General features: G+C 38.6%; 1 protein-coding gene across 4 annotated transcripts in view; it reads left to right on the plus strand.

Annotated features, from left to right (window-relative positions):
- epha3 (eph receptor A3) overlaps window positions 1-26625 on the plus strand; it is a 91185-nt gene that overhangs the window by 24320 nt on the left and 40240 nt on the right. For all 4 annotated transcript variants that reach the window (XM_067516011.1, XM_067516009.1, XM_067516010.1 and 1 more), the window contains exon 4: window positions 24657-24812. In XM_067516011.1, the coding sequence (XP_067372112.1) occupies window positions 24657-24812 (156 nt within the window). The remainder of the gene's footprint in view (window positions 1-24656; window positions 24813-26625) is intronic.

Consider the following 26625-nt stretch of genomic DNA (forward strand, 5'->3'; position numbering starts at 1 on the left):
CCTACTGTGAAGCATAGAGGGTCTCTGATGTGTTGGGGATGTTTGGGCTACAGCAGCACCAGGAATTTGGTAAACAAAAAAAAAATGATGGCAAGATGAATGCTGCTTACAGAAAACAGTGAGGGACAATTTGCATTAATCAGCTCTGAAGTGGCGCATGGGATGCAGTTGGACTTTCCGATACAAAGCTGAGATGACTCCTTGGTGACTACAGCAGGAAAAAAGGGAAAATTCTAAAGTGGCTTTCAAAGTATCCTGACCGTAATATCACTGGACCACTTTAGGCAGATCTCAAATATGTTGACAGTGCCAATATTTTTTATATTGCTGTGTTTTGTTGGATTGAGCTATTTTGTGATTTATTATTTTACTTAATTTGTCTTTATTGTTTAAGATGCATTTTCCAGAATATTTTAATTTATGAGTAGGACTGTATAGTAATGGCCTGTTAGAAAGGCTAATCATAATACCCCTAACCTCTGCTTACTGCAAGTCATGCAGTTTCTATCCTCTTGAATCCTCTTAAATACACCTGTTTTAAACTATTGAGATCTGCTGTCCTTGGTGTTGAAGCTATTAGATCACATGTTGAGGGGTGTGACTGTCAACTGCCATAATTATTTGAACACGTCCTGTAGGCATGTGTAGTGACTCTGTGCATGGTTGTCAGATGCATCGTTTGACTGTGTTCGGTGACGAGAGGCTTCTTAGTGTCATTACAGTTTGAAAAGCCCAAGCCTCACCACTTAAATGTCTGTCTTCTAGCAGCTGTCTGATCTTGCTGTGCTGCGACATCACAGATGTCAGAGTAACATTTCCATTACAACAAACGCTGCACTTTCTAATGACAGCCGAGCACTGACAGTAACGTCTGTTTATAATGGTGAAATCCAGTGGTTACTGTTAGATAGACACTTACCATCCAGACAGTTACTCAACTGTCCAGTAACTTTGTTGTTGCAGAAATCTCCAAGTCACTGATTGTTAATCATTTCAGTTTCACAACTTTCTCTCCACTTGCTCTAATGCCAAAAATACTGTATATAAAACCTATAAATACAACATAATCAGGTCCAATCTGTCACTCAAAAATTGTGACAGTTGGGTCTTGATATGCTAGTCGGAAGACTTTAGGGTGATAGTGTTGTTAATGTTTCAGCTGCTGGATTTTCATACAAAATTTCAGAGCAACGACAGTGTTCTAAAACATTCATATACTGTATATTTGAATTACAGTAACTCTGAGTTTTATGAAATTTTACTCAATTGTGTCCTTATACAGACATACAATCGATTAAATCATAGTAAAAAAGCTTGGAACTAATCTGTACTGAGCCGATCCATGGTTTACTTACTCACTCTGTGTGTGTGTTGTTGACCTTGCTGTGTCTTCCGTCTTTATGAGGTTTGCAGGAAGTGAGGAGTTCCAACTCCTCTGGGATCTCTCTATGTGTGAGAAAGAGAAAACGAGCGCACAACATAACTGTGAGAGACATGTCTGTCAATATATGCAGGTCATTAGTAAATCAGAAGTGAGGGAAAGTGCTTACCACAGCAGGAACCACATCTCACTGACACACACACAGTATGTACAGTATACTAATGTTGAGGGTAAAATAGGTTTGTCAGTGCATGTATTTACCTTCTTCAAATCAAAACTTCAGACGTTTCTAGATTTACAGATAATGCCATAGGTATTTCCTATATATATATATATATATATATATATATATATATATATATATATATATATATATATATATATATATATATATATATGCCTCTCTCTGAGGAAAAAAGTGTGACTGCTCCCGCACTGGTGAATCACACGGTGTTGGAATTGAAAAATGTTCAGTTTTTGTATTGAGGGAATAATGTGAGCACCCGTTGCACCAGATACTAGGCGGCCACTTTAAAGTTTGCTCTTTGAGTTCCAGGTACATTTTTGCGGTGACCTCAGCCTTCAGTGCAAACTTGAAAGTGCGCCTGCAGAAATGAGGCTGTGGAGGCAAGCAGCTGGAATAACCTTTGTTTTAATGAATTTCGGCCTCAACCTCAGTGACCGAGTGCTATAAAGAGAAAGAGAAAAAGAGTTTTACTGAGAAGAGCCACATGACGATCTGGATATCTTGGTAAAATGTATCTAGGATACGACACAGAATCAACTGGGAGGGACTCAAGTTCATAGCCAAAAGTTAGTGGGGCAGCTACAACAGCTGAAGAGAAAAAACGGTGACAGTATCTTATTTAACTGCAAGAAAATAAAGTTATCTGTTATTAGCAAATACCATTCACTGATGTGGAAAAAAAAAACAGTCTCTGACTTTGCATGAACGCACACAAAAAGTGTTGTAGCTCTTCTTAATTTTTTGCTTCACCTCTTGTCCCTGTTTAACACTCACTGATGTCATGGCCATCTCTGTCTTTCTGAAGTGATCCATAGTCAGACTTCATGCATCCCTGACTCTCCAAACTCCACCATCGATGGAGATATAGGGAAAGGTTCTTGTACTCATTTATTACACACTCTATCCATCCTTATCCAACTCAAGAAGCAGGGGGAGCGGTGACATTTTACCTTCAGCCACAGAGGTTGACTTACGAATAGTGTCAGATGGAATGATTTGCCCTCTTGCGTGTTCAAGTGTGTTCATGTGTGCGAAGGTGTGCGTCCGTGATAAAAGAAGTGAATCATTTGCATGTGAGTCATGCGCTATGGTCGTGTATGCGTATGACTGTTTGTCAGTTTGTGTATGCTGATTAAAGGCAGTCAGGCCTCAGTGACCAGGCCTTTAGCTGTCCCTGCATGCTGAATGCCAAACACAACAAAGCATGCCTAAAGCAACCAAGCATATAGACAGCAAGTTTAGACCATAATGGAGAACGTCAGAGGCCTCCAGCTGTGTGTGTGTGTTTTTGCACCTTTGTGTTTATCGGTATGTTCTTCATTGACCATGTCAAGCAATCAAGATAAGAACCATTTTCTATTGAATACAGTTGTTATTTTCTTTGTTTAGTTGTGATTTATTATATATCTCCCACTACCAATTTCCTGGATCCAACCCAAACACTTTACAGAGACTACTAGGTGTAAAATTGATTCTGCTGCCTCAAATGCTCTTACCGTTAGGTAACAATAGACCTCTTTTTAGGGAATTATTGCATCAGGAAGGGCAACATAAAAACTGTGCCAAATCAACATGCGGACAATGATCCGCTGTGGTGACCCTGAACTCACAGGATGAGCCGAAAGGACAAAAAAAAAGTTGCTCCTCTACAGATTGTACAACTATAATAACACAATACTTAAATATGGTGTCAGGATATTTAGAAATACTGGGCAAAATGTGTAAAACATGCCATTTTGGTCAAATGCAAAAATATTTTGGGTGATACATGCTCAAAAAATGTTTATAAATGCTGTGATAACGATTCACAATATTAGTAATATATGATGCCGTTATGGCTTTTGCAGTATTATAGTTTAGTTTAGTCCAAACCATGTCACTCCCTTAGCACCATGTTTACCAATGGCACCTCTGTGTGTCAACAAGCATTTGTGCTGCCAAAACCGTTCAGCGCTGCTGCTCTCCAACTAGAGGCCTCTCAATCTGTCTTTGTCTAAATCCCTGCTCTTGTAGAGTCTGGAATAAAGTGTCACTTACACCAGGACAAAGGATTCAACCTTTAAAGGTTGAGGGATACTGTGGAGATGAGCACTGACCTTTCTCACAAATTACACTCATTCCCACAACACCACCCCCTCTTACTTTCACAATGTCTCTCTGTCTCACACATATACACACACACAAATATGCATGGAAGGTTAGAAGCAGTGTGAAGATGAGCAGAGAAAAATGGCAGACAGCAGTGTCCAACAAGATTACTGTACTCATCATCCACAGATTTCCCACCTCCTCGGATTCATTTCCCTTCATCTCTACCTGTTCAAATGGATGGCACTAGGCATTTGTCAAGGTGAAGGTAGCATGGCCCTCGTCTGGCGATACAGCCGACCAATTTTTTCCATTTCTTCCGCTTCGCTGGTCTTTCACTATTAAGTGTTCAATTTTAGCACCTGGAGCCGATGCCAAAGTACCAAGCCTCAAGCAATGTTGGAGAAATCTCACTGATTAATGCAAGACCTCCACGTAGGATCCTGATTCCTTGCTTTTAATGACTGGTTTTGTATTACCAGTGGACGAAAGATAATTTTTTTAGCAGTTTGATATTTTGACAAAATTCTGCAAAAGCATTTTAGGCTTTTTATCCCAATGCAGAAAGCTGCTAAAAGCCTCTTTGAACATTTACTGACTAAACATTGGTGAATGAACATCGGCATTCAACTTAACAAGTCGGAAATCACATCTGTTTAGTGATATACTGAGAATGACACTTAGAATACTTAGAATACTGAGAATGGAAAACGTTTTTAATAAAATAACAAATAATAATCTTTGGAGTGCATTGCGAGTTCAGAATAAAGAGGTCTCGACTTCACAACTGGCTCTCACAACTGGCTCTCTGGGGGACGTGTGGGTTGGAGATGACAGCTCAATGGCAAGGGTAATTGAGGTATGTGATATTGATGAGACCCCAACTCTAATGAGCTTTAGCCAATTAATCCATCGATTTACATGTAAATGGCTCCTGAAAGGTTACTGGCTGTGACTGCCATCTGCACGTACTTACCATGCTAATGTCCTGCTGAGTGACACATACACCCTCAATACAAAAATGCAGTAGTTGAGAGACTGAAAGTGTGGAAGAGACAGACATGACTGCTTGATCACTGATAGATTGCACTGCATCTCATTATCAACAAAATAAGGTGTTAATTACAATGCCATACATTAGCCACTGGTATACACACCTTTTCTTTTAAACACCTTCCCCCACATCTCCATGCATAGAGCTATCCAGTGGTAAGAAACCAAAAAACATTTCTGATTTCTTTACACTTGTTACACATGAAACGTTTTATTATATAGCTTTCAAACCAGCAGAGTAGGTGACTTGAATTCACATCTTAAGAAATTATTAAATTAAGTATCGCACAAATATAATTCAATTGCAATTGAATTATTATAGTTATTGTTAGACTATAAATAAACTACACCACGGCCGCATGACCACCACAAATCTTCAGTTTGTAATTTGGTTTTGCACACTTAGCTCTTCTATTTATTTATTTGGTTTATTTAGCAGGGACAGTGTATTAGCCAAAAGGCTATTTGTAATCTGCAGTCCCTGAACAGGCGATAACAACAATTACTAAAAAATCAAATAAAACAATATGGTGACAAATGCAGTGAGTAGACCGAGAATAAAATACAACAAAGCAATGCCTAAAAGGTATCACAAACATTTAAAAATATTATAACGTCTAAAACATATATTGAAATGACAAGATGGCATAGTGAGCAGTAGTAGGACGCTAAGTCAGGACAGAGCACCCACACTGATTATCTTAATGCTTATGGTGGCAATGCTTATGGTTGACTATTAATGAATTAGTTTCTTAGATTTTTTTTTAACAGATTGTATGAGGGGCAGTGGGTCAGTTCTCTGATGCTCACTCAGTTGCAGCGGCAGCTGAAAATGCACACTGACTGAATGCACTTTTTCGGAGAGGAACAATGCTGTCCCCTCGTAATGCTCCTCTTGTTAGTTGATATCAGGTATTTCTAATATTTACAAACTGGCTGAGTGGAAGAGATGACAGACCATGAATAATTACATTTGAATATTTTTAATGTGCTGCAGCGCTGATTACACCTGGAAATACAGTTCAACAACAGTGAAATAACACCCAAGAGTCGACTTTTGTCTTTTACTTGTACAAGAGGAGCCCGGCGGGGTCTTAGTGACTTAAACACTTCACCCGAACTCAGCCAACTCCATCGGGCTCTTCCTTGTTCAAAGTATTTATTGGAAACAGATAGAGAGTTCAATGCAGAAAAACAACTCCTTATAAGTTTAGGCCAATTTGAAATGCAATTCAGCACATAATGATAATATAGCATTGCATTGTTTCCTTACCACTGGTCAACAAATTTTAAAGGTAAACTACAAAGGCATCTATCAAAGCTATATGGTGTCACTAATGACATCATCAGTACATAGACACATCACAAACATACATTACATTACACACACAGGCAAACATTACATTTAATGTTGGAAACAATTAAAAAACTCTAACAAAGAGCAAAGGAACTGGTGTTCAGATGTGCGATTATTTATTGAGCAATGAGTTACTCTGCGACTTTAACCTCTGTAGGTAGGATACTGATTGGTCTATAATTGCATGAATAAGAGATTGAGAACGTTGGTTACTGTGGTGATTAATGTGTGTCTTAGCTCTTTTAGCATAAAAGTTTTCTTACTAAAGACATCCTTCATACTGGATGGTTTGAAAAATCTTATTGTCTCTGAAACTTTGAATTCCTTGACACTCCTTATACTGAAATACTGAAAAAATCTAAACATACAAACTCTTTTTTCTGACACTAGAATGTCTTCTTTGTAAGCTTTCTGCCCACAAGAGTGAGATTGTGGTCAGAAACACCAATCACCAGATTAAAATACTTTAATATTCTCTCAGGTTGATGCCCACGCTGCCACTGACATCTCGAGTAGACAGCTCGCCAGCCTCGTCCTGTAGCGAATGCTTGCCTTTACCATTTAGTGATTTGTTTGTTTGTTGCTCAGATCCTCTGATTTAGAGGTTTTGTTGTTTAAATACAGCGGGGGAATGACGTTGCCAACCAGCCAAGCTGAATTAACATAATTAGGCTTTGCAAAGTTTATAAGCATACAAGAGACCAGGACCTGTCAATAGACCAATAGACCTTCAAAACCTGCAGCCATCTTGCCGGTCAGTCTACAAAAGCCTTTCTTCTTATACTGACCTGATAAAGCTAGTAAAGATCAATTTAACCATGCATTTAACCAAAAAACCCATTCAAAACCTATAGAAATTGAGGCAAGGGAGGCAGAAGTGCAAAAATGATGACTGAATTGCAGGTTTTAGGACTCCTTCCTATGGCAAGCCATTGGAATTATGCTTTTAAATAAAACAAAGAGGAGATGAGATGTTCAGAATAGCACTCCTGAAGTGCATTCTAGGTTTATGGTTATCTGTCTTTCATTCGACATGAGTTTTAAGTTCCCTTTACACTGCAGCGTGAATATGCTGCATTGAAGAATGGCTCATGCTCAATCTGGCTCGCAGAAAAATGGGCTCTTAAAGTCTTTCACATAAAACAATGTGATAATGCAGAGCTCTGATTTCAGCCAGCTAACTGAGTGGAGCTCAGTGTTAATTACCAGTGTGCTCAGCTTAACTGAGATACTCAGTAAATTGTCCCCAGGTGGGGAAAGAATAGACTTTATCTTCATTTCTCATAGCTGGAGTTGAGCTAATTATGACTCTGCTCTGTGTGTGTGTGTGTGTTTGTGTGTCTGTGTGTGTGTGTGTGTGTGTGTGTGTGTGTGTGTGTGTGTGTGTGTGTGTGTGTGTGTGTGTGTGTGTGTGTGTGTGTGTGTGTGTGTGAAACTTAGCAAAGATCACAGGTCAAGCTTTTTATATTTTCAGTGTGTGTACTCAATGTTCATCTGTATTCATTTGGAGTGTGTGTGTATGAACGTGATACTTCTAAGGGATTTGTTCTACTCTGTACAGTATTTTTTGTGTGTCTGTGAATGCGTGTGTGTGTGTGTTTGTACGTTCAAGCAAGCTGAGAGCTGAATTGGCACATGCTAAAACATGCAACTTTCAAAGGGAACAGTTCTGTTAAGTGAGATGTGCTGTCTTATAATGATCCCATCTATCACTCCCTTCATCTCCCCATTCCTTTATCCCCTCACTCCTCCATCACCATCTCTGTGGCCTCATTAATTTAGCTGGACTATTTATGGGCCTATAAAAACAATAAGGAAAGGAAAGAAGGGTTTTACTGGCATGTTAGATGCTTCCAGTCCATGGGAAAGATGAAGAAGCCTGTTGAGTTAGATGGAGCACACTTTGCTTTCAGTTAATTGCACTAGATTTTTAACATCTGGTTAACATTGGAATATGTTTTCATAAATTCAGTGTATTTTTGACATACTACAGCTAGTATTTTTGATATTTTAGAACATAAGTAAAATGAATTCCATCTATGCCGGCAGTGTCTCTATACCCACAGTCAGCACAATTATTTTACATTAGAGTTTATTGATATAGCACATTTTTGAATCCTCGTGAATTCTTTGTAAGAGGTCAAATGAAATCCAATAGCTAATAATTTCCTTTTTTTTTTTTTGTTACAGTGGTGGTTTTAAAACATGCTACAGTATGACCAAGTGTCAAATGCTTGAGGTGCAAGAATATTTTCCAGTGAAATATGGAAACCTGTAGCTGCCGTCAGTCTCAGAGTATGCTACACACTCAAGGTTATTCAGTTTAGGTTCAGTTCAGTTTAGTTTTTCTATATACATATATATATATATATATATATATATATATATATATATATATATATATATATATATATATATATATATATATATATATATATATATATATATATATATATATATTCTATTAGAGTTATATAACTATAATGCCATAGATATTTACTGATATAAATGTTAACTATTACAGAGATTTTCAAAGGATACATTAAAACAATGTTGTGAGGTTTTACAAAAAATCCGTCATTTAAAAAGAAACCAAAGTCAGTTGTGGCTGCACATACTTGATGAACTCAAAAATCTCTGTGAAGATCATGAAGTCTGTGCAGCTTTCATATTTTGTGCATATGTAACTATGCTATGTTATACATGTTTGGGGTTAATGCTTCACTGGGTTTGTTTTAATGATGGACTGCTCTGGATAGCTGTTCTTGGGGACAGTGGGGGTTATCATGCTGCTGCAGAGTGAAATGCCATGTGTGCACTCAGCGGGAGAACATTCCTGTTGGCCCCATGATTTCCTCAGGTTATTCATGCAGTCTTCTTCCCAACTGTAATGGCATTGTCCTGGGGTTCACCCACCCCGCAAGGCCCCCCATACTTCAGCCTTTGGCCTCCCTGAAAGCACTGCCCTTTAGCTGTTAACCACACGCAGCCTGGGGCTCCGAGGATGGGCTGTGTTTGGGGTTAATGCTGCTCTGAAGTCATACGAAAATATTAGAAAATGCTGTTTATTTATGATTTATTTACACTATAAATACTACCTTCATCAGCGTCAACGAAGGTGTTTTTCCTACTCAAATCTGTGTATTTTGGGGTACACAGTAGTGCGATGTAGATGAACAGATTTTGTTTTTTTTTCAAGTTTGTGTACTGAGCAGTGTATTTTACTTATGAGTAGCAGGTTTTCACACCTGGGGAGAGTTGAGAGCATGTTTTAGCGTTCACAGTGTCTGGCACTAAGAGTTGCAGGATATTTCTGTGTCAGTTTTCCATGGAATTTCTAGAAATTCACATGACAAAACAACACCCCTCTATAACAATGGCTAATTAAAATGAAACGTTATGTCTTGTCACTATATTGTGTTGTATGATAAAAAAACAAAGATGAGGATGTGTTAGTCAAGCAGTAAAAACACAGTAGCCAGTAGCTTATAAAATGTGAATTTGCTGCACTGACTAAGTGAATGTATGGAGTGAAAGGAGAAGAGGAAGGACGGCATCTGCCGCTACTTATGAATTCAACAAAGAGTATGTGACACACATCTTTTCTCAAAGCTTCTTTCTCTCGCTGCGTTTTGTGTGTGTGTTCATCATTATTCAAGGACGGAGCTGATTAAAGGTGATTAAGCCCTGCCCATCCATCACTCTCGCCTTTCAGCCTGTCACTGGCCCCAGTATGAAGGGGGACACTGGGGCATGTATGTGTGTGTATCTGTGTGTGTGAAAGATGAAGAAAGAGAGACAGTCTTAGATTTTTGTTTTTCCAAGTATTCACCATTACACTAATTGCAAACAATTTCTCAAATAGAAAAGGAAACATAATTCTCTCCTTAATAATGCTGGTTAATAGTATAATAATAAGACAAAAACATTGAAATTGTTGTTTAAGTTTAAATGGGCCATGGCAGCACATTCTTTACTGGGGTCTTTAGCAACCATATTATGAATGTCTATGTTCCTCTTTGATGAATGACAGCAGTGAGAGCTGATTTTGCTCCTGACATTTCCCATAACATTAACTAAAAATCCAACTATAAAGTAAAGCTAAAAAGAAAGGAGAGTTTTCCTGATCAAGAACGAATTATTTTTTATTATTGGTATCTCTGAATTCTGTGCAACTTTGCAACTTTTTCCAATAACCTTAACTTTTCACCTGATTTGACCTACAGTCCGGACTGTCCCCGAATGCCTCACATGTACAGTGCACCAACGCTGCTGATGAGAGGCTGCTGATGCTTCATGGTGTAACAAAGGCAACTGATAGATGCACATACAGCAGAGAGGAAATATCCACATTCTAAGTTATTGTATAGAATTTGCTTCAGGGACGCTAGGTTGATATGCAAGCAACTCACAGAACGTCAGAAAGTGGTGGCATGTCTACAGAAATTACTATTAAAGACCATGTAAAACACTCCTCTGATTTGATGTTCTGTACATAAGTAAGAATAAACTGGTAACATGTACAATGGTGTGGGGGACACCAACAGTTTAGAACTGCACAATAGGCCGGATGAGTAAAAGAGTGACACAGGCATCCAGATCAATTGCAAGTGCAAAAAGAACGTTAAAAAACAATGGATGTGTTAACAGTGTAGGATAAATCAAAAAGTGATATAGAAGTGTTTGCTTGCTCTGTGAGAGCACATTACAGAGAGAACATTTTGAACAGGGATTTTATTGTCTCTCTGGAACATGTTGCCATTGGTTTATATATACAAACAACACAAAAAAATTGGCCAAAAAAAATGGCTAGATGTTATACATCATTGCATCTTTGTAGAAATACTGCAGCTAAATTAGACATTTTGAGTTGCCACAATCCTAAAAAAGGTCCGTGAAACTTTGTAAAACTGTGGGGGAAAGTTGGTTTTATAGTTTGCTTTGAAATCAGTGAAATAGAAATACCCTCTTTCTTAAGGTGTGAGTAAAGCTTCTGAAACAGCAGTTAGACTATCATGAAAACTCTAAAATTCTCAGGCTTTTTAAGATGGGGCAGGCGTTTCATTGCAGGTTTTACAGAGTGCTGAGTAAAGTTTCACTAGCTGTGGTCAGGGAGGAAGCTGTGGATGACACAAACTGGTCGGCGTCTGCTTTCTGTTAAAAGGCCTTATATCAGCTTGACAATGTGAGTTAGATATGGTTTTTATTCTACCCAGAGAAGTATTTTTTTTTATTGATGGTAAAATGTCTGCTGGGTATGTGTGTGTGTGTGCACATGTACCAGTGACATAGCAAAGAGTCTACAGTTTGTTATACTGCCACAATCTTTAGGAACCAGGCTAAATCTGATGATAGTACACACACATATCCTGCACACATCCTTTGCAAGATCCAAGAATAACAGAAACAGTCACCGCAAATATATGAGATGGTACTTTAGTTGGAACATGCTATGTGTGTGTTTGTGTGTGTGTGTGTGTGTGTGTGTGTGTGTGTGTGTGTGTGTGTGTGTGTGTGTGTGTGTGTGTGTGTGTGTGTGTGTGTTAGGCCATGTAAGACTGAGGGCAGAGCATACTATATTTACGTAACAGTAACCTCAGTAAAACCTGCGAGCATTGCTGTGGAAAGACAATGACTAGAATCGGGTTTTTTAACATTTCCTTCCCACTTTGATGAGCTGGGGCATCACAGACTCCCACTAACTTTGGCTCTGCAGGTTTCCTCACTGGAAACATTCTTCTGCTGAAGCTGCATTTCTCCAAATATCTCAACCCCAGCACTACCAAATAGCAAAAAGTTTAAAAAGTATAAGTAAATTCTGGGCAAAGGTAATACGCCGACATGAAACGGTTTTAAATTGTGCTTTATTTTGTATGGATTAGATTCCAGATGCTAAGAATAAAGACAATTTTCCTGTTATAAATAGTCTTCATGTATGCAATATGCCTTTTTGTACACATTTTTCTTATTTTTAATTGGTCTCTAGTGTTACTGTATAGGGCTCTAGTACACGTGAGTGATTTGTGTGTAAGTGTGTGTGCTCTAAGATTAGCAGAGGAAGTTTGTTATGAATAGACCTATTGGAATACCATCCATGCTTGTGTCAGTTATGACTCATTAATGCACACAAACTATGTAGACAACATGTTGTTCAAACACTCAGCAGGATTCTGTCCAGTGTGTGTACACAGTATACTGTATGTGTGCACATGTGGGTTTGTGGCAGCAGGTGTGCATTTCTGCAAATCTTAAACACATTCATACGAATTATATGCAACACACATTCTTGTGAAACACTATGGCGTTAAAATTTAAGATCATACAAGTTAAAAAATATAATGATACCCATTTACATAACTACAGTTTATTGTGTGGTTGTGTATGTGTTTGTGTGTGTGTGTTTGAGACACATTAGACAAAAAGTAATAATAATAGTAGAGGGAGTGGAGGAGCCATAGGAGAGTTGGGGAGGAAAGGGGGTAAGGCGAGAGTCTTGTACTTGGAACGTGCCAGGATGTCTGGCCCTGTCTGTAGCTCACCTGCGTTGGTCTGTCATTTGTCTCACGCAATAACACACACATACACACACATTTACATTGGTAGGAATGAGTACACACATACCCAGAGTAACACAGACAGAGACACAATTACAGGGACATAGCATGTATATCCAATGTTTATGTAAAAGTCACACAGGCATAGCACTTGAATTAAAAGATGATGATTTACAGAGAGGTTTATCTCTCTCTGTCTCTCTCTCTCTCTCTCTCTCTCTCCCTGTGTCATTTTGACCCTGTAACCACTAACCCTGGGTCTCTCTCACTGCCCCTGTCTCGCTGTCTCAGCAGTAACACATGGCGGGACACCCTGTGGTGAGGTGTGTCAGTTGAGGAGTGATTTAGTGCTGCTCTGCCCCAACCACTGCTGAGACACCTGCCCCAGGAATCTTACTGCACACATACACACAGACACACACACATACACTTATTTGCATGCAGATGCATACACGCATGTTGGACACACACATGCATAGCAGTTTAGCTCTACCATAACCCCGTCACGCACAAATAGTTCCTGTTGTCTGAGGAGACCACATTTTGCTATTTCCTCAAAGAATTGCATACCAGCCCTCACCAGTGGATTGTGAACTAGGAATCTCAGTTATGAATTCTTCTATTTTCTCTAGCCACTTAATTCTTTCCAGAAGGACCTGACTAGACACTGTCCCAGGCTACAACAGAGAGAAATACCCCTGATAGCTCAAAACCAATACTTACAGTATAAGATACATAATCACTAAAAAGATACTGTCAGCTAATATAGATCCAACTAGCAACACACTTTAGCTGAAGCAATGAGTAGAACCACTAGAAAGTAAAAGAAACTTTCTGTTACTCAAAAATAAAAGTCATTCAGCTGCATTATCTGTATAACAAACACGTAGTGACAGGGCAGTAAGTTAGTTGTGTTAACCTAGCTAACTTCAACTACAGTGCCATCTGCTAAAAGTTGAATTAGTTGCTTTTGTTTCAAGCTTATGTCTGTGTTGTTTGATGCCTCAAAAAAAAATGTCACAGATTAGCAATATCATAGCAAAAAATCGAATAAGGTCAATTTGAATGTAAAAAGGTTGCAAGCGAATGATGCTGCAACATTGGTATGGTGTTATGATTGGGATTTTTATTTAGTTACAGGAAATCTTTATCAAATTTCCTCTCATTTTATCCCCTATGGTGTGCAGGGGAATCCTATTAGCCACCCCAGGTACGGACAACACAGAGGACATGTCACAAATAAAATGTGACCTTCCTGCCTCTGTTAGAGATTCATAGAGTGATGTTTGCTTTCATGGTGAGGACTATGACACATTTTTAAATACAACATAGTATTTGGTGTGTATAATAGAGGGATAATCTGCAAGTGGGCGGTACAACAGTAGAATATAATAGTACACACATATATATATATATATATATATATATATATATATATATATATATATATATATATATATATATATATATATATATATATATATATATATATATATATACACATACATATACATACATATACATATATATATATATATATATATATATATATATATATATATATATATATATATATACACCAAATTGCCAAAAGTATTCGCTCACCCATCCAAATAAATGAATTCAGGTGCACAAAGCAAGGTCCATAAAGACATGGATGAGTGAGTTTGGTGTGGAAAAACTTAACTGGCCTGCACAGAGTCCTGACCTAAACCCTATGGATTAAGAATGGGATGTCACTAAAGTTCATGTGGGTCTAAAGCCAGGTGAGCGAATACTTTTGGCAATTATATTGTCTGACAGTTTAGTTTGATGAGTGCTCCGCGTCAATGTATTTAAACATGATAGTAAAATGTCCGGTTTCACAACACCAATGATACTGTTACTGGTTTCAAAATAAATCCAGCTGTATTCCAAACAATATTGAATAGGAAAAGTCAACAATAGCATGTTGTATTATATTAGATGTATTATTCAGTAGTATGTTAGGAAAACTGAGTGAAGTGTCATCTTCCTATGATGGTGCTATAAAACATTGAAATCAGTGAAAAGGATTGATCAGTTTCAACTAAATGCTTATGTTTCCTTTTAGTATGCAGTTCTTCAGTGCATCCATTCTCTGGTCTGTCTGTGTTTGTACAGATTCCAGTGAGAGCAACTTTGTGGCCAATATAAAAGCCAGAATGGCATGTTGTCTGAAGTGAGAGGAGCCTGGGGGCTCTTTAGCATATGGCAGCAGCCACATTCTGAGGCTTCTGTGTACTGTAGGTTATCTGTCAGTATATGCATATACATGTATGTGTGTGTGTCCTTCAGCTGTCCTCAGGTGCTTCACCAGGGAAAGTGTTTTTCCCTAGAGGGCTTTATAACAGCTTTCCAACCAGACCTTAACAGACAAAGCAGCATCTCACCGAATGAGGCTCAATGTCAGCAACCATATGGGCACCTATAAATTAGAATTTTGTTAAACACTGGAGGGACTTCAAGCTGGCGTTAGAACAAGGAAGCCATATTTAAAAGAGATGAAATCAATGAGTTTATTTATAAATGATGATACATCAAGATGCTTTGCACACTGATGTAGATTGCTTTAGACTTAATTCTTGTTAAAAGTTTCTGATGGTCTGCAATAGTACTATTAATATATGAAACATTTAATATTCAATATTTACTTATTTAATATTATCAGAAATATCAGAGCTTTAGAATATTAGAATTATTTCTGTTTATTTGGCATCTTGCATCAATCACAATTTCTTTGTTTAAGTCTTACCGACTGAGTGAATTGAGTGAAATGGGTCAGCATCGCTCTGTGTGTGTGTGTGTGTGTGTTTGTGTCCAGCAGCATTGTAGATGACCTATTTTCCTCTCAAATTAGAGAGCGTGTACTCTGTGGCACTGCTCAATAAAACTGCTCTGGTGACGTTCATCTTTCATTTGGACTGGAACTGGCCACAGATTCATATAAACACCCCATATTTACTTCATGTAGAAAGATGCACATGCAATTGGAGTAACTTCCTACAATTGTACTGTTGCCATCCACTAACACCCTCTTTGCTACAGCTTTCTCATCCATTCATTCATCAATCCATTAAGTATAGAGCTATTCATCTGTCCTTTCCTCTGTCAGATGCAGAGTGCTGACATTGCAACTAGCAGTTAAAAGCCATATAACTACAGTTCTGCAACTGATGTTCAGAAAAAAGCGTCACTAGACATTTTGCTTAGTTGAGATTCACCTACAGACAAAAAGATCATCAAAAAGAGACCATGCCAACTTTTACTGCAAAAACATAATGTTATTAGACTTATAACATCATGAAAATATGCTGTGATAAATTATGTACAGTACATGAAATAGATATACATTCACATTTTTATGTGTTTAGAAGTAATCTGGTCTGCCTGAGCTCTACATCCCTCAATTTTTCGGTTTGATTGTTGTGGACATGGCAACATGGTTGCCACTGGCTACTATTGACACACAGGGGATTATGGTACAATGGTGTGGCTAGCTAAATCACCAAGATGACGACAGCTAGCGTTGTTTATGTGAATGTGAGCTTGGTGTAAATAGCTGGTTATCAGTTGTATTCAAAGCAGCACAACGGTCACGTAAAGGATGATTTCAGTGGTGCAGGGTGTGTTTCCAGGTAGTGTAACAATGGAATATGTGTGTGTCTGGGTTTGGGCAAGCGAGAGGGCATTAAGAGGTCAGTGTCATCTCCAAAAACCACACAAGACCTACAAACACATATGGACACAAAGACACTCCAAGACTAGTGTATTGGGTTTGTGCAGTAATTTTGGAAACATTAGCAGTGTGTGATGGGTCAGGTCAAATAGGTTTTTTCTAAGTGTGTGCAGGTGTGTTACTTTGTGAGACTGCATGTGTGTAAGGTACTGAAGAACACAAATGTACAACAGTGAAAGAAGAGGTCTGTGGAGAATTCTTCAAATGATCTTAAAATGTCAAAATATGAGTTCCTGCTTTCTCTCTCTTTTCGGCGTCTCCCTACACACAGACATAAAGTACTCATCTTATTATTACCCAGTGTGTGCGTGCATGTGTTTGTTGGTGTGTTCAGACAGTGTGTTTGTGCTGACATGCTGCTTGTCCTGGATTTTCTTACTGACCTGGCTAATCTCTGGAGTGTGGAGGTTGTAGAAAACATTTATTGCATCCTTGATGGATACAGCAGGGAGTTGATCTATGCCTCTCTCTGTGTGGGCCTATACAGTGCTTGGCCTATTTGCCCCAGTTAATTGTCCTTCACATTTCAGCAGCTTCTTTGTGTGTGCATACACATGCACACACACACACACACACACACACACACACACACACACACACACACACACACACACACACACACACACACACTTAAACATAAAGTTTTCTTCTCACGCTCAATTTATTTAGTTTTAAGGAAAAGCACCACGTGTGGTATCTTTCCATATTGCCAGGATCAAATTCTGTACTATATAGGCACAAGTAACCTTTTTAAAGTTTAAACTTTAAATGAGTTTGAGACAAATATATATATTCGAACGTCTTTAAACTAATGAAAGTTTTTTGTAATCAGATGAAGCCCTTATCTAATGTTTTTTTCCACAACATTACGATCTCTGTATTGCATATGAAAACAAGAAAACAAAACAAAACAGTGGTTTTCCCCATTGATGTCTCCACAAATATTCTTTATGACATTGGATGTGCTGATCTGTTAATTGTCCCTTGAACTAAACAAAGCTTTTGTGAATATATAGTAAAAAATATGCCTTTGTTTTTGAAAGGACCATATCAGAATTACTCCAAAATATTGAACAAAAATATATACAGGTAATTGAACACTAGCTTAATAGGAATAATATTAATAATGTACAACTTAGAAATGGGGATATAGGAGAGAGCAAAGTGTGTGTATGTGAGGCAACAGCAAGACTGAATTGGCAGGTGCTTTTAGGCTGAGCAATCAGGGAAATCACTGTGCAGTTATTCAGGTCATTTGAGTTTGCTGGAAGTGATGGAGGCCAAAATCCAATGGCAACAGAAAAAAAAGACCAGCTCCCAAACTCATCCACACTTTGGGTGGATCACCCCCACATTTGCCTGCCTGCCCTCACCAGCTGAAAACCGCCCAGTTGCAGTGAGACAGGACTGACTTCATTCAGCCAAATCTCAGTCTGGTTATTGATCAGCACTGTTCACTCGTATATTTTATTAGAGACATGACCGACAATTTTTTCAGCACTTCATTCCAGCTCTGCACCTTTACCTCCTCAGCTCCCGGTGGATTATCAGGGCTGGACTGATATATGAAAGCCGATATTTTGCTGCTATTAAAACCTAATTTAGTGTCGTTAATGCACTTTGGCTACGATGCTTGTTTGATGATTGCATAACATTAATCATTAACATATTCTTCATCTATTGAAAATAATTACGTTTAACTTCCGAACTGTAATTATGGTGTATCAGCATGTTTTGGGAAAATATTGGATATAACAACTTAAGGCATAAACACACACAGTATTTGGTCTGTTAACATGTCTTGTGTGGTTTCAACTTACACATATGGATTTCGTGTTCTGTTTTCTAACCACAACATGTCAGTAATGTACACCTTTTAACCTTGTGCAGCATCCTCCTATTTACCTCATTCTCTTCTCTCATTCCTTCTATCTTTCTCTACTTCCTTTCGTCCTCATCTCATCCTGCTCATCAGGCTGCTTTATTATGCAAATAAGCATTGGATCTGATCACTTAATTAAGCTTTTCTCTGCCAGTTTGTGTGGGCTCTTACACACACACACACACACACACATACACACACAGTAACGTTTTCTTTCTCAAACAAAAACTGCTGGGGGTTGTGTGCTATAATGATTAGTATTTTGGACACTGAAGGACACACTCATGCACATGCACACACAGCTCATCTAGGCAGCAGGGGACACTCTTTCTGTGTGCAGACGTACAGACTTGAATAGTAGGGTCTTCCCAGGCCATTAGCCTGCAGGGATCATCACAAACTTCTGTCTGGCTGTATACTGCTGATGAAGCCAAGTGCATCATTTCTATGGCTGCTGAAAATGCAGCTGATGAGGCCATGGCAGTGTTAAAGCTAGACATTGATCCAGTGGCCCAGTTAGATGTGAACTAGATGAACACAGTTGCTAGTTGTCCTCATTTCATACATTTGATGTTTTTTACAACTAAGAAATATCTGTAATCAAAGGTTCTGTAATGCTGTGTTGAAAATTGCTATGCTTTTAGTATTGTATTTATGTAACGGCAGGCAAGAAATGTGTCAGGCAGGTCTTTTTTCAAATGTGCCAGTGATGAGCTCATTCTGTAAAACAGTGCATAGATTTGGGAGATTACATCATTTTCTCTCCTTCATTATCCAGCCTTCATCTAGAGAGTTTGCCCATTTTACTATTTTTCATCTAGAAGTGATGAATCTAAATCATTACTGGGCGCTATACTAACATGCTGATCTCTAAAAATCAGCAGAGAAACCACTAAATACTGCTGAACGTGCAGGTAAATCCTACCTGATTCTTTGTCTGACTTATGCTGTGCCAGCACAGCGCTGAAACAGCCACAATGTAAAATCATCAGCAGTACTCGCCGTAAAGAGCTGAGGGCCTTTACAGGCCTTTTTCGTATTCTGATTCACTTTGGCAACTCTCATCACAGTCAATGAAACTAAATTACTTTAAAGGTTTGGTCTGGACATTTAATATGTCCACCAGTTGATGGATACTGGCTCTGGAGGCTCTGGAAGCTTACACATGTACAGAATCACTTCTCAGCTAAGACTGGCAGGCAAAAGCACATGATTTGCTATAATGACACATGAATAAACTCCAGTATGTTCCTAATGTGATTATCGTGGCAAATGACACAATAATTGAACATAAGAGAGATGGAATGCCAAGCAGTTTGCCCCAAGATACGACCTATCAGTTAAGATGATTGCTTTCATTTATTTTTCTGACAACAGTGAGTTCTTTTTATTGGGTTATGGACGAATTAACTGCAACAAATTGATTGTAATTCTGTATAATAGATGTCTGTGTCACTTTGTATATGTAGTCATGAATTAGAACCTTCACTATCTCAACATGTCTTTCTCTTCCCATGACATGTGCATTTGTTATGTTAGTTATCTTGGGGTTAGAGATACATTTATAACATACAGATGATCATATTGGTGTAATGTAATTGCTCATCCCATATATTGTGCGCCAAAATTAAATTTGAACATCAGGTTGAAAAATGGCCGCACACACAAAACATAAATTCCCCACTGATTTTCAGAAGGATGGAAATAATAACAATAATCCTTGTAACTGTTGAAGTTATGGTAGGTATTGTCTCACTGGTCAGCAACATGCCTGCAATATTTAGGACAAAAATGTGACAGAATTAGTAGACAGTCACATTTTCTCATCAAAAAGTACCATGGCTTAATAGAAGACTTTGAACTTTTCATGCATTGGCATAAAAAGGGGATTTCATGGCAGGGGGCACCATGTTTACTGTTGCCATGTTTCCAGTAACATTACAAGTGGCTCCGGATGAGACCGCCAGCCAAATGCCTAAGCTGTCAAAGTAAATAACTTTTCCATTTCAAAGAGAGCTATTCCAATTAAGTAAAGAAGGATGGGGAAAGTGAAAAAGAAGGGGAAGCCACAGAAAAGAACTAGAGGAGGGAGGGCAGGATGAAGGGGAGATGAAGCCGGAGGGAGATGGAAGAGAAGGAGAGTGGGAGTGAAAGTTATAGCGATCTTGTTGGATTAGAAAAGAAAAGTGGAGGAGGTGGTATGGAAACAGGAAATCAATTGTTTGGTCTGCTTTTTGCTCAGGCTCTGTTTGCAGCGAGACTGAACCTTGCTGGCGTGTGTGTGTTTATGTGACTAAGTAAGAGAAATACCAAGACTGAATCTGTGGAAAGACAAAGGTCAGAGGCAGAGGTACTTTCCCGTTTTCTTGGTGTGATGCCAATCAATTTAAAATTAAGGGACGATATTAGGCTTTAAGAGAACACGAGAAGTCATGAGAAATAGCTGAGTTTAAACAGTTGATGGTTTTCTGATTTATACTGAAGAATCTAAGAAGAGCTCCTCCATATCTGTCACTCTGTCAAACAAAGTTTAAGATACACGTTGTTAATTGATGCCAGGTTCCATCTAAAAGTAACTACTCAACTTGTGAATTATTGTTGCTTCAATTAAAAATAGTGATGAGATAAATTCATCATGCTGTTCCTAGATTTTCTGCCATTTCTATCCCCGAATATTTGAAATTCTTCCCATTAAAAGCTGCATATAATCAAAATTGAAGGTCAGGTTGGGATTTCAACCAACATGTAGACATAAGAGCGACCACATGCAACCACTTGCATCCAGTAGTCATGTTAATTATTGATACCAGTGTTCTGTGACCTAGACTATTGATCGAGCAAGAATCGCAGCCCTGGTTATTTCATAGCCATCATATCATGTGGCTGCTGCAGTTGCATGTGTTTGTGTGTGTGCAGCTCCTTAAAAGTGAATCAAGGGATTGTATTTCAGATGCCATTATGTAAAAAAGTAGCACAACATTGTGTTGTAGCCCTATGGATGAAAATTAGTTTTCTATTATATTTGTGTGTGTGTGTGTGTGTGTGTGTGTGTGTGTGTGTGCGTGTGTGTGCGTGTGTGTGTCACACAGAAGGCTACTTAGAGCGACAGCGATACACTCCTTACATGCTGTTTCTGCTGCTGTTATTGATTTGAAAATAAATAAAAGATGGTTCATGGGGGATAACCTTCATATTTTCTCTTCTGCAAATATTTATTTTCTCTCTGTTTCTCAAGGCAGTCACGCTATTGTAATTGTGTGTGTGTGTGTGTGTGTGTGTGTGTGTGTGTGTGTGTGTGTGTGCGCTCCTACGCACGTACCTCCTAATTAATTACACATACTGTAGTGTGTCATGTGAAGACGTGCTGTGTTTCCTCTCCTGGGGCAGACAATTGCACACACACAGATGCTACTACACATGATATCATACTCCATCCACACATGCCCTTGCACATGCACTGCTGGTGAATGTCAGTGTAACACATCCTGATTCTCCTCTAGATGAGGAGTTAACCTCCAGTGTGCTAAATCTGATTTTACCATCAGCCTCAGTCGGGGTTGCTCTTTTATCCTAGCAGACACACCGGCAAGAAACAGGACCTTTATTATCCTTTTCCAACTGTTATAAAAATATTTTTAGGATTGTGGTCATGAAAATATGGCATATCACTATACTGTCATATGAAAAGCCTATGCAGTAAGTGCAGCTTTGGTTATTAATTTTACATTGAAAGTTTACAAGCTCCACTGTGTCCCTAATAAGTTTCACGGCTGTGTTACACACTGAAAAGTCCCTGTATATTTTTAACTTTAAAGTGGAAATGAGGCTGTTTGTGGAGTGTTGACTTACAAGAATCATTCATCCAAGTATAGGACTCCATCCAGCCTATGTGGAAAACCATGTTTAAACAACATTCTATGTATTTTCAACAAATTGATCTTTCTGCACTTGATACAAGTATATGATATAGTCAAATACTTTCTTCTGCTTTTGTGCTCAAAAACTCTCCACTTGCATTTTTCTTCATTGCAAAATGCAGTTTAACTTTTCAGAAGGATGGACTAACCCCTGTGCACCAGTTCTTCCTGTAGGAGTAATGTTCTTAAAAAATGTTAAAGTTAAAGATGATCATTAAGTGTTTTTATATACAATAGACTTTTATGCTTAAGCTTATGACTCTGAACATTTCTATAAATTAATACGTAATTTGACTGAACAAAAGAACAAAAGACATCTGTGACATCTGACTATGAAGACTAACAAAACGTGCCCACTAATAACTCCTTTCCTTTAATCCACTGTTCATATCTATCTTCCCAATCGTCAATAAGAACAATACCAGACATTAGTTCATACTCTTTGGTAGCTGGATGAAAACAGATCTAGTTGGACTTGAGCCCAGTGGTTTAACTATCCAGTGAACAGAATAAGTGCGTCTTTGGTATTTTTCAGAGGTGAACCGTTAAGGACATGTGTGCTCTGTCATAGGTTATATATAGATAGAGGGATCAAATGAAGGCTGAGTCTCCCACTGCTGAGATTTATCTGCTTTAACTTTTGTCTGTTTATCCACACTTGTAAGTTGTAAGTTGTCTACCTGTATTCCTGCTGACTCTGCGGTTATCTTGTTGCTTCTGTTACCTGATTGGCTGGAGGCACTGCTGTCATGTCTAATTTCCTGCTGGGCCTTCCAATCAGGGTGGTCTGTTTTGTGTGTGTCAGTGAGCGTTGTGGTTGTCATTACATCAGTGGGATCATAATAGGGCTGGTTAAACCTGCTTCACATGCTATTACTCTCATACACGCATGCACAGACAGACAGAGGGACATACACACACACACAGACACACTCTTGATTGGATGTTGTGGAGTATTTAGTGCAGCATGGAGACCTTGGTGTGCCAGTGTCAGTGATGGATATGGCAGTAGGATCAGCAGTGTTGGCTTTTGCAGAAGCATGTTGTCCACCACTGGGATCTGTCAGAGCTGTTCTGCTGAGCCCACACATTCTGCTGCTGGCTCGCTGCTGTTGCTGTGAGCCCTTTTTTTTGAATCTAGTATGTGTGTGTGTGTGTGAGAGAGAGAGAGAGAGAGAGAGAGAGAGAGAGAGTGAGAATGATTTGTGTGTATGTGTACAACAGTGTCATTACTATTGAAGGGCATATTTGAATTTAATAAAAATATTGGTCTGATGCCATTATTGTGATCCATGTCCTATTTAGGATCATAAGTAATGTATAGTATTAAGTTGTTACTTTACTATTGTATAAAATATAATTTCAACAAGGAGCCTTTGAACAGTAACTAAATGCAGTATCAGAAACACATTTGATGTTGTTTCAAGCACAGAAACATCTATGTTTGTAAAATTTAGTTTTTACTTTTGTGTTATCTGTAGTTTATGAAATGAAAATACTATTGATGCTAAATCAAAGTCTATAGTCAGTAAACAGACTTACAGCATATGCAGGGCAACCCACCATTAAGTGGTCTGCACTTATATACAGTAGTATATAGAGGTATTTTACCTACCAGACTAAACATCTTACAAACACAAATGATGGCAGAGCTGTGTTCATCTGACCCACTGGGACAAACTTGGATAGTCTGACATATAAACATCAGAAGAATCTGGAAATCAAAACACTGACCCTGCAATTGGTGTACGACTGTTCTACATCCTGAGACACTGCACTGCCTCTCCACCATCTAGCAAAGACAATGGGTTTCAGCCCATTAAAGAAAAAAAGAGGATTTGAGAATAATGAACTAAATAGAAAATAAAAGAACCTCCTCTTGATCTTCCTTCCTACGAAGATGCAAAAACATACGTGTCATATACTCTACACGGGTGGCGTGTCAGCCTCCTTGCACAGGTTGCAACAGATTTGCATTGAGTAGGAGTTAAAAGAGCTGCTGACTGCAGATTTAATACCCCAGATATTTAAGGTGAACAACCCTTTTATGAGGGGACAATTTGCATTATTCATGTTGTGCCTTCTGAGAGATGAACCAGAGAAGCCAGAGAAATGTAGGGACAAACACATTTCCAGGTTTTTTGTTCTTTTTTTGTTTAACCAGCTGTCAATAGATTCTTGTTCAATTAACAGCAGATTTACATTCACTCCTCTTGTCATAATTTATGTTTTTGTGTGTATGTGAGACAGAGAGAGAGTCCATTCCAGTACATACTCCCAATATTTAATTTCATGTTGCTCTGTTGTTATAGGTGCTCTAAAAAAAAGTAAAAAAAAAAAAAACTGCAGCTATGAGATGGCTGTCAATGTGCTGGTTCAGCATGAGGCTCATGTATCTGTGTCTGTTCTTTTGTCTCCAGTGTGTAGGGCAGGCTTCTACAAATCTATGCTGGGAAACACAGAGTGTTTAAAGTGTCCACCTCATAGCTTCGCTCACCATGAAGGCTCACTGCACTGTGGCTGTGAGAAAAACTACTTCCGTGCTGAGGGAGACCCCGCCTCCATGGCCTGTACCCGTAAGTGTCTTTGTGTGTGTGTGTGTGCATATTCCTTTGCATGTTTAACTTTATAAGAATAGCTCGATCTTAGGATGTTATATCGTATGTGGAGTCAGAGGGACCCTCATATGATAGAGCTACTGTTATTGTTCAGATCTCTGACTAGAGAAACCGGATGTGGCGTGAGGGGATTATTGTCATTAGCCCATAAAATATGCAATGGAGTCTGTCCTAACCTTGCCTTAAAGAGCTGTTAATCCCCATTAGTTTGGCTGTCAATGACTTTTAGTGTCCCAGTGTGCTCTAAATGCTTTCAGATGCTTTTTACACTCAATCCGTTTTAGGGAAATGTTAATTGCTCATGCCAAGTACTATGAATCACAGCATATTATGTTGCACACGTGCTATTGGACATTAAGGTATTTTATATACACACTGTCTGTCTATCTGTAGTTAAATCTAGAAACTTTAGAACTGTATCTAAACAAAAATACCTGTACTGTTACTGGTTCTAATGAAAACAGTCTAACAGTGTATACAGTGTATTTCCTTTGTATGTGGGAACTCATTTACAATTGGATTCCTGCACATAATGCAATTACAGATTGTTATTATAGTGTGCAATTTCCCCAATTCAACAGGAAACTAAGAGATAAAGAGGATTAACGTCTCATTTATTTACAGGACACTGAAGCCACGGCTGCGCAAAAACTTTTTATCACCTTTTGCGTTCACTACACGATTCTCTTGTGCATCCATTTGATTCAGATGGACTGCAGATGCACAGGCCTTTGCAAGTCCTCCAAAATGCATTCCCCATAAAACCATAAATCACTGCATTCCCTGATGTCAGATTATGGATACATCCGTTACTAAAGCGGCCAGGGAGAAAAGAAAAATACTATGTTACCTTGTGGAGTAGAAAATACAAATCAACGCCCACAGCCGTAGACAGAATCCTAATTAGAAAGACTGTCACGGCAGGTCCCTGTTGCGATTATCTCAACACCATCTTGTCAGCTAGGCAAATTTCACCTCATTGGGACAGATTGAGCAATGTGAGGGCTGTGAATGAATAGATAAGTTGTTAGAAGATAATGATCATGATTATCTCAGAAGGGGAATTTTACAGTTAGCAGTGCGATGGAGGTTGTTTAGAGTTGACTCTGGAAATTAGAAAATGTTGGTTAAAAAACACTGAGGAAAGCAACACGACGGCACTAAACATATAAAAATAGAGACAAACATGTGATGGTAACATATTTCCTTATGTATTCGACACAAGTTATTTATGTAACAGCTGTGATTGTATGTCCAAGAATTTGGTTTCCAACAAATTGAAATGGCTTCTTTTCTCCTAGTCCCAAAGCACTTTCCATCTTGCTCATCTTTACATCACCGTAACTTAACTTTCAAGTTTCGGCCTTTGCTGACACCTGCAGTGATCACTAGGGGCTGGAAAAGACTTAAAGAAAGTTGTCAGTGCCATAACCCTCTTTGTGAGCAGGATTACATACACATCATTCATTCCTATACACCATAATTCGTGTCCTGTGTTAACCTTAAGGTCTATGTATTATTGTGACATTTAAAATTAGTATTTGATTGTCTGCATGTGGGCATGTGCACCCCTGTGCAGGTAATATCTGATGTGAATAACAGTTCCTGAACTTTGATCAAGTCATCGGATTGTGCTGTGTAGGCAAGCCAGACGACTGTCAAGGTCAGATCAAAGAAAATACAATGTTATTGCTAAGGAATTCAGAGATTAGGTTCCACATATAAAAATGTTTAATAATACGTAACGTTTCATAAGCTAACACTATATTTT

Source organism: Channa argus, chromosome 9, assembly GCF_033026475.1.
Source record: "Channa argus isolate prfri chromosome 9, Channa argus male v1.0, whole genome shotgun sequence".
In the NCBI taxonomy this organism is placed as follows: domain Eukaryota; kingdom Metazoa; phylum Chordata; class Actinopteri; order Anabantiformes; family Channidae; genus Channa; species Channa argus.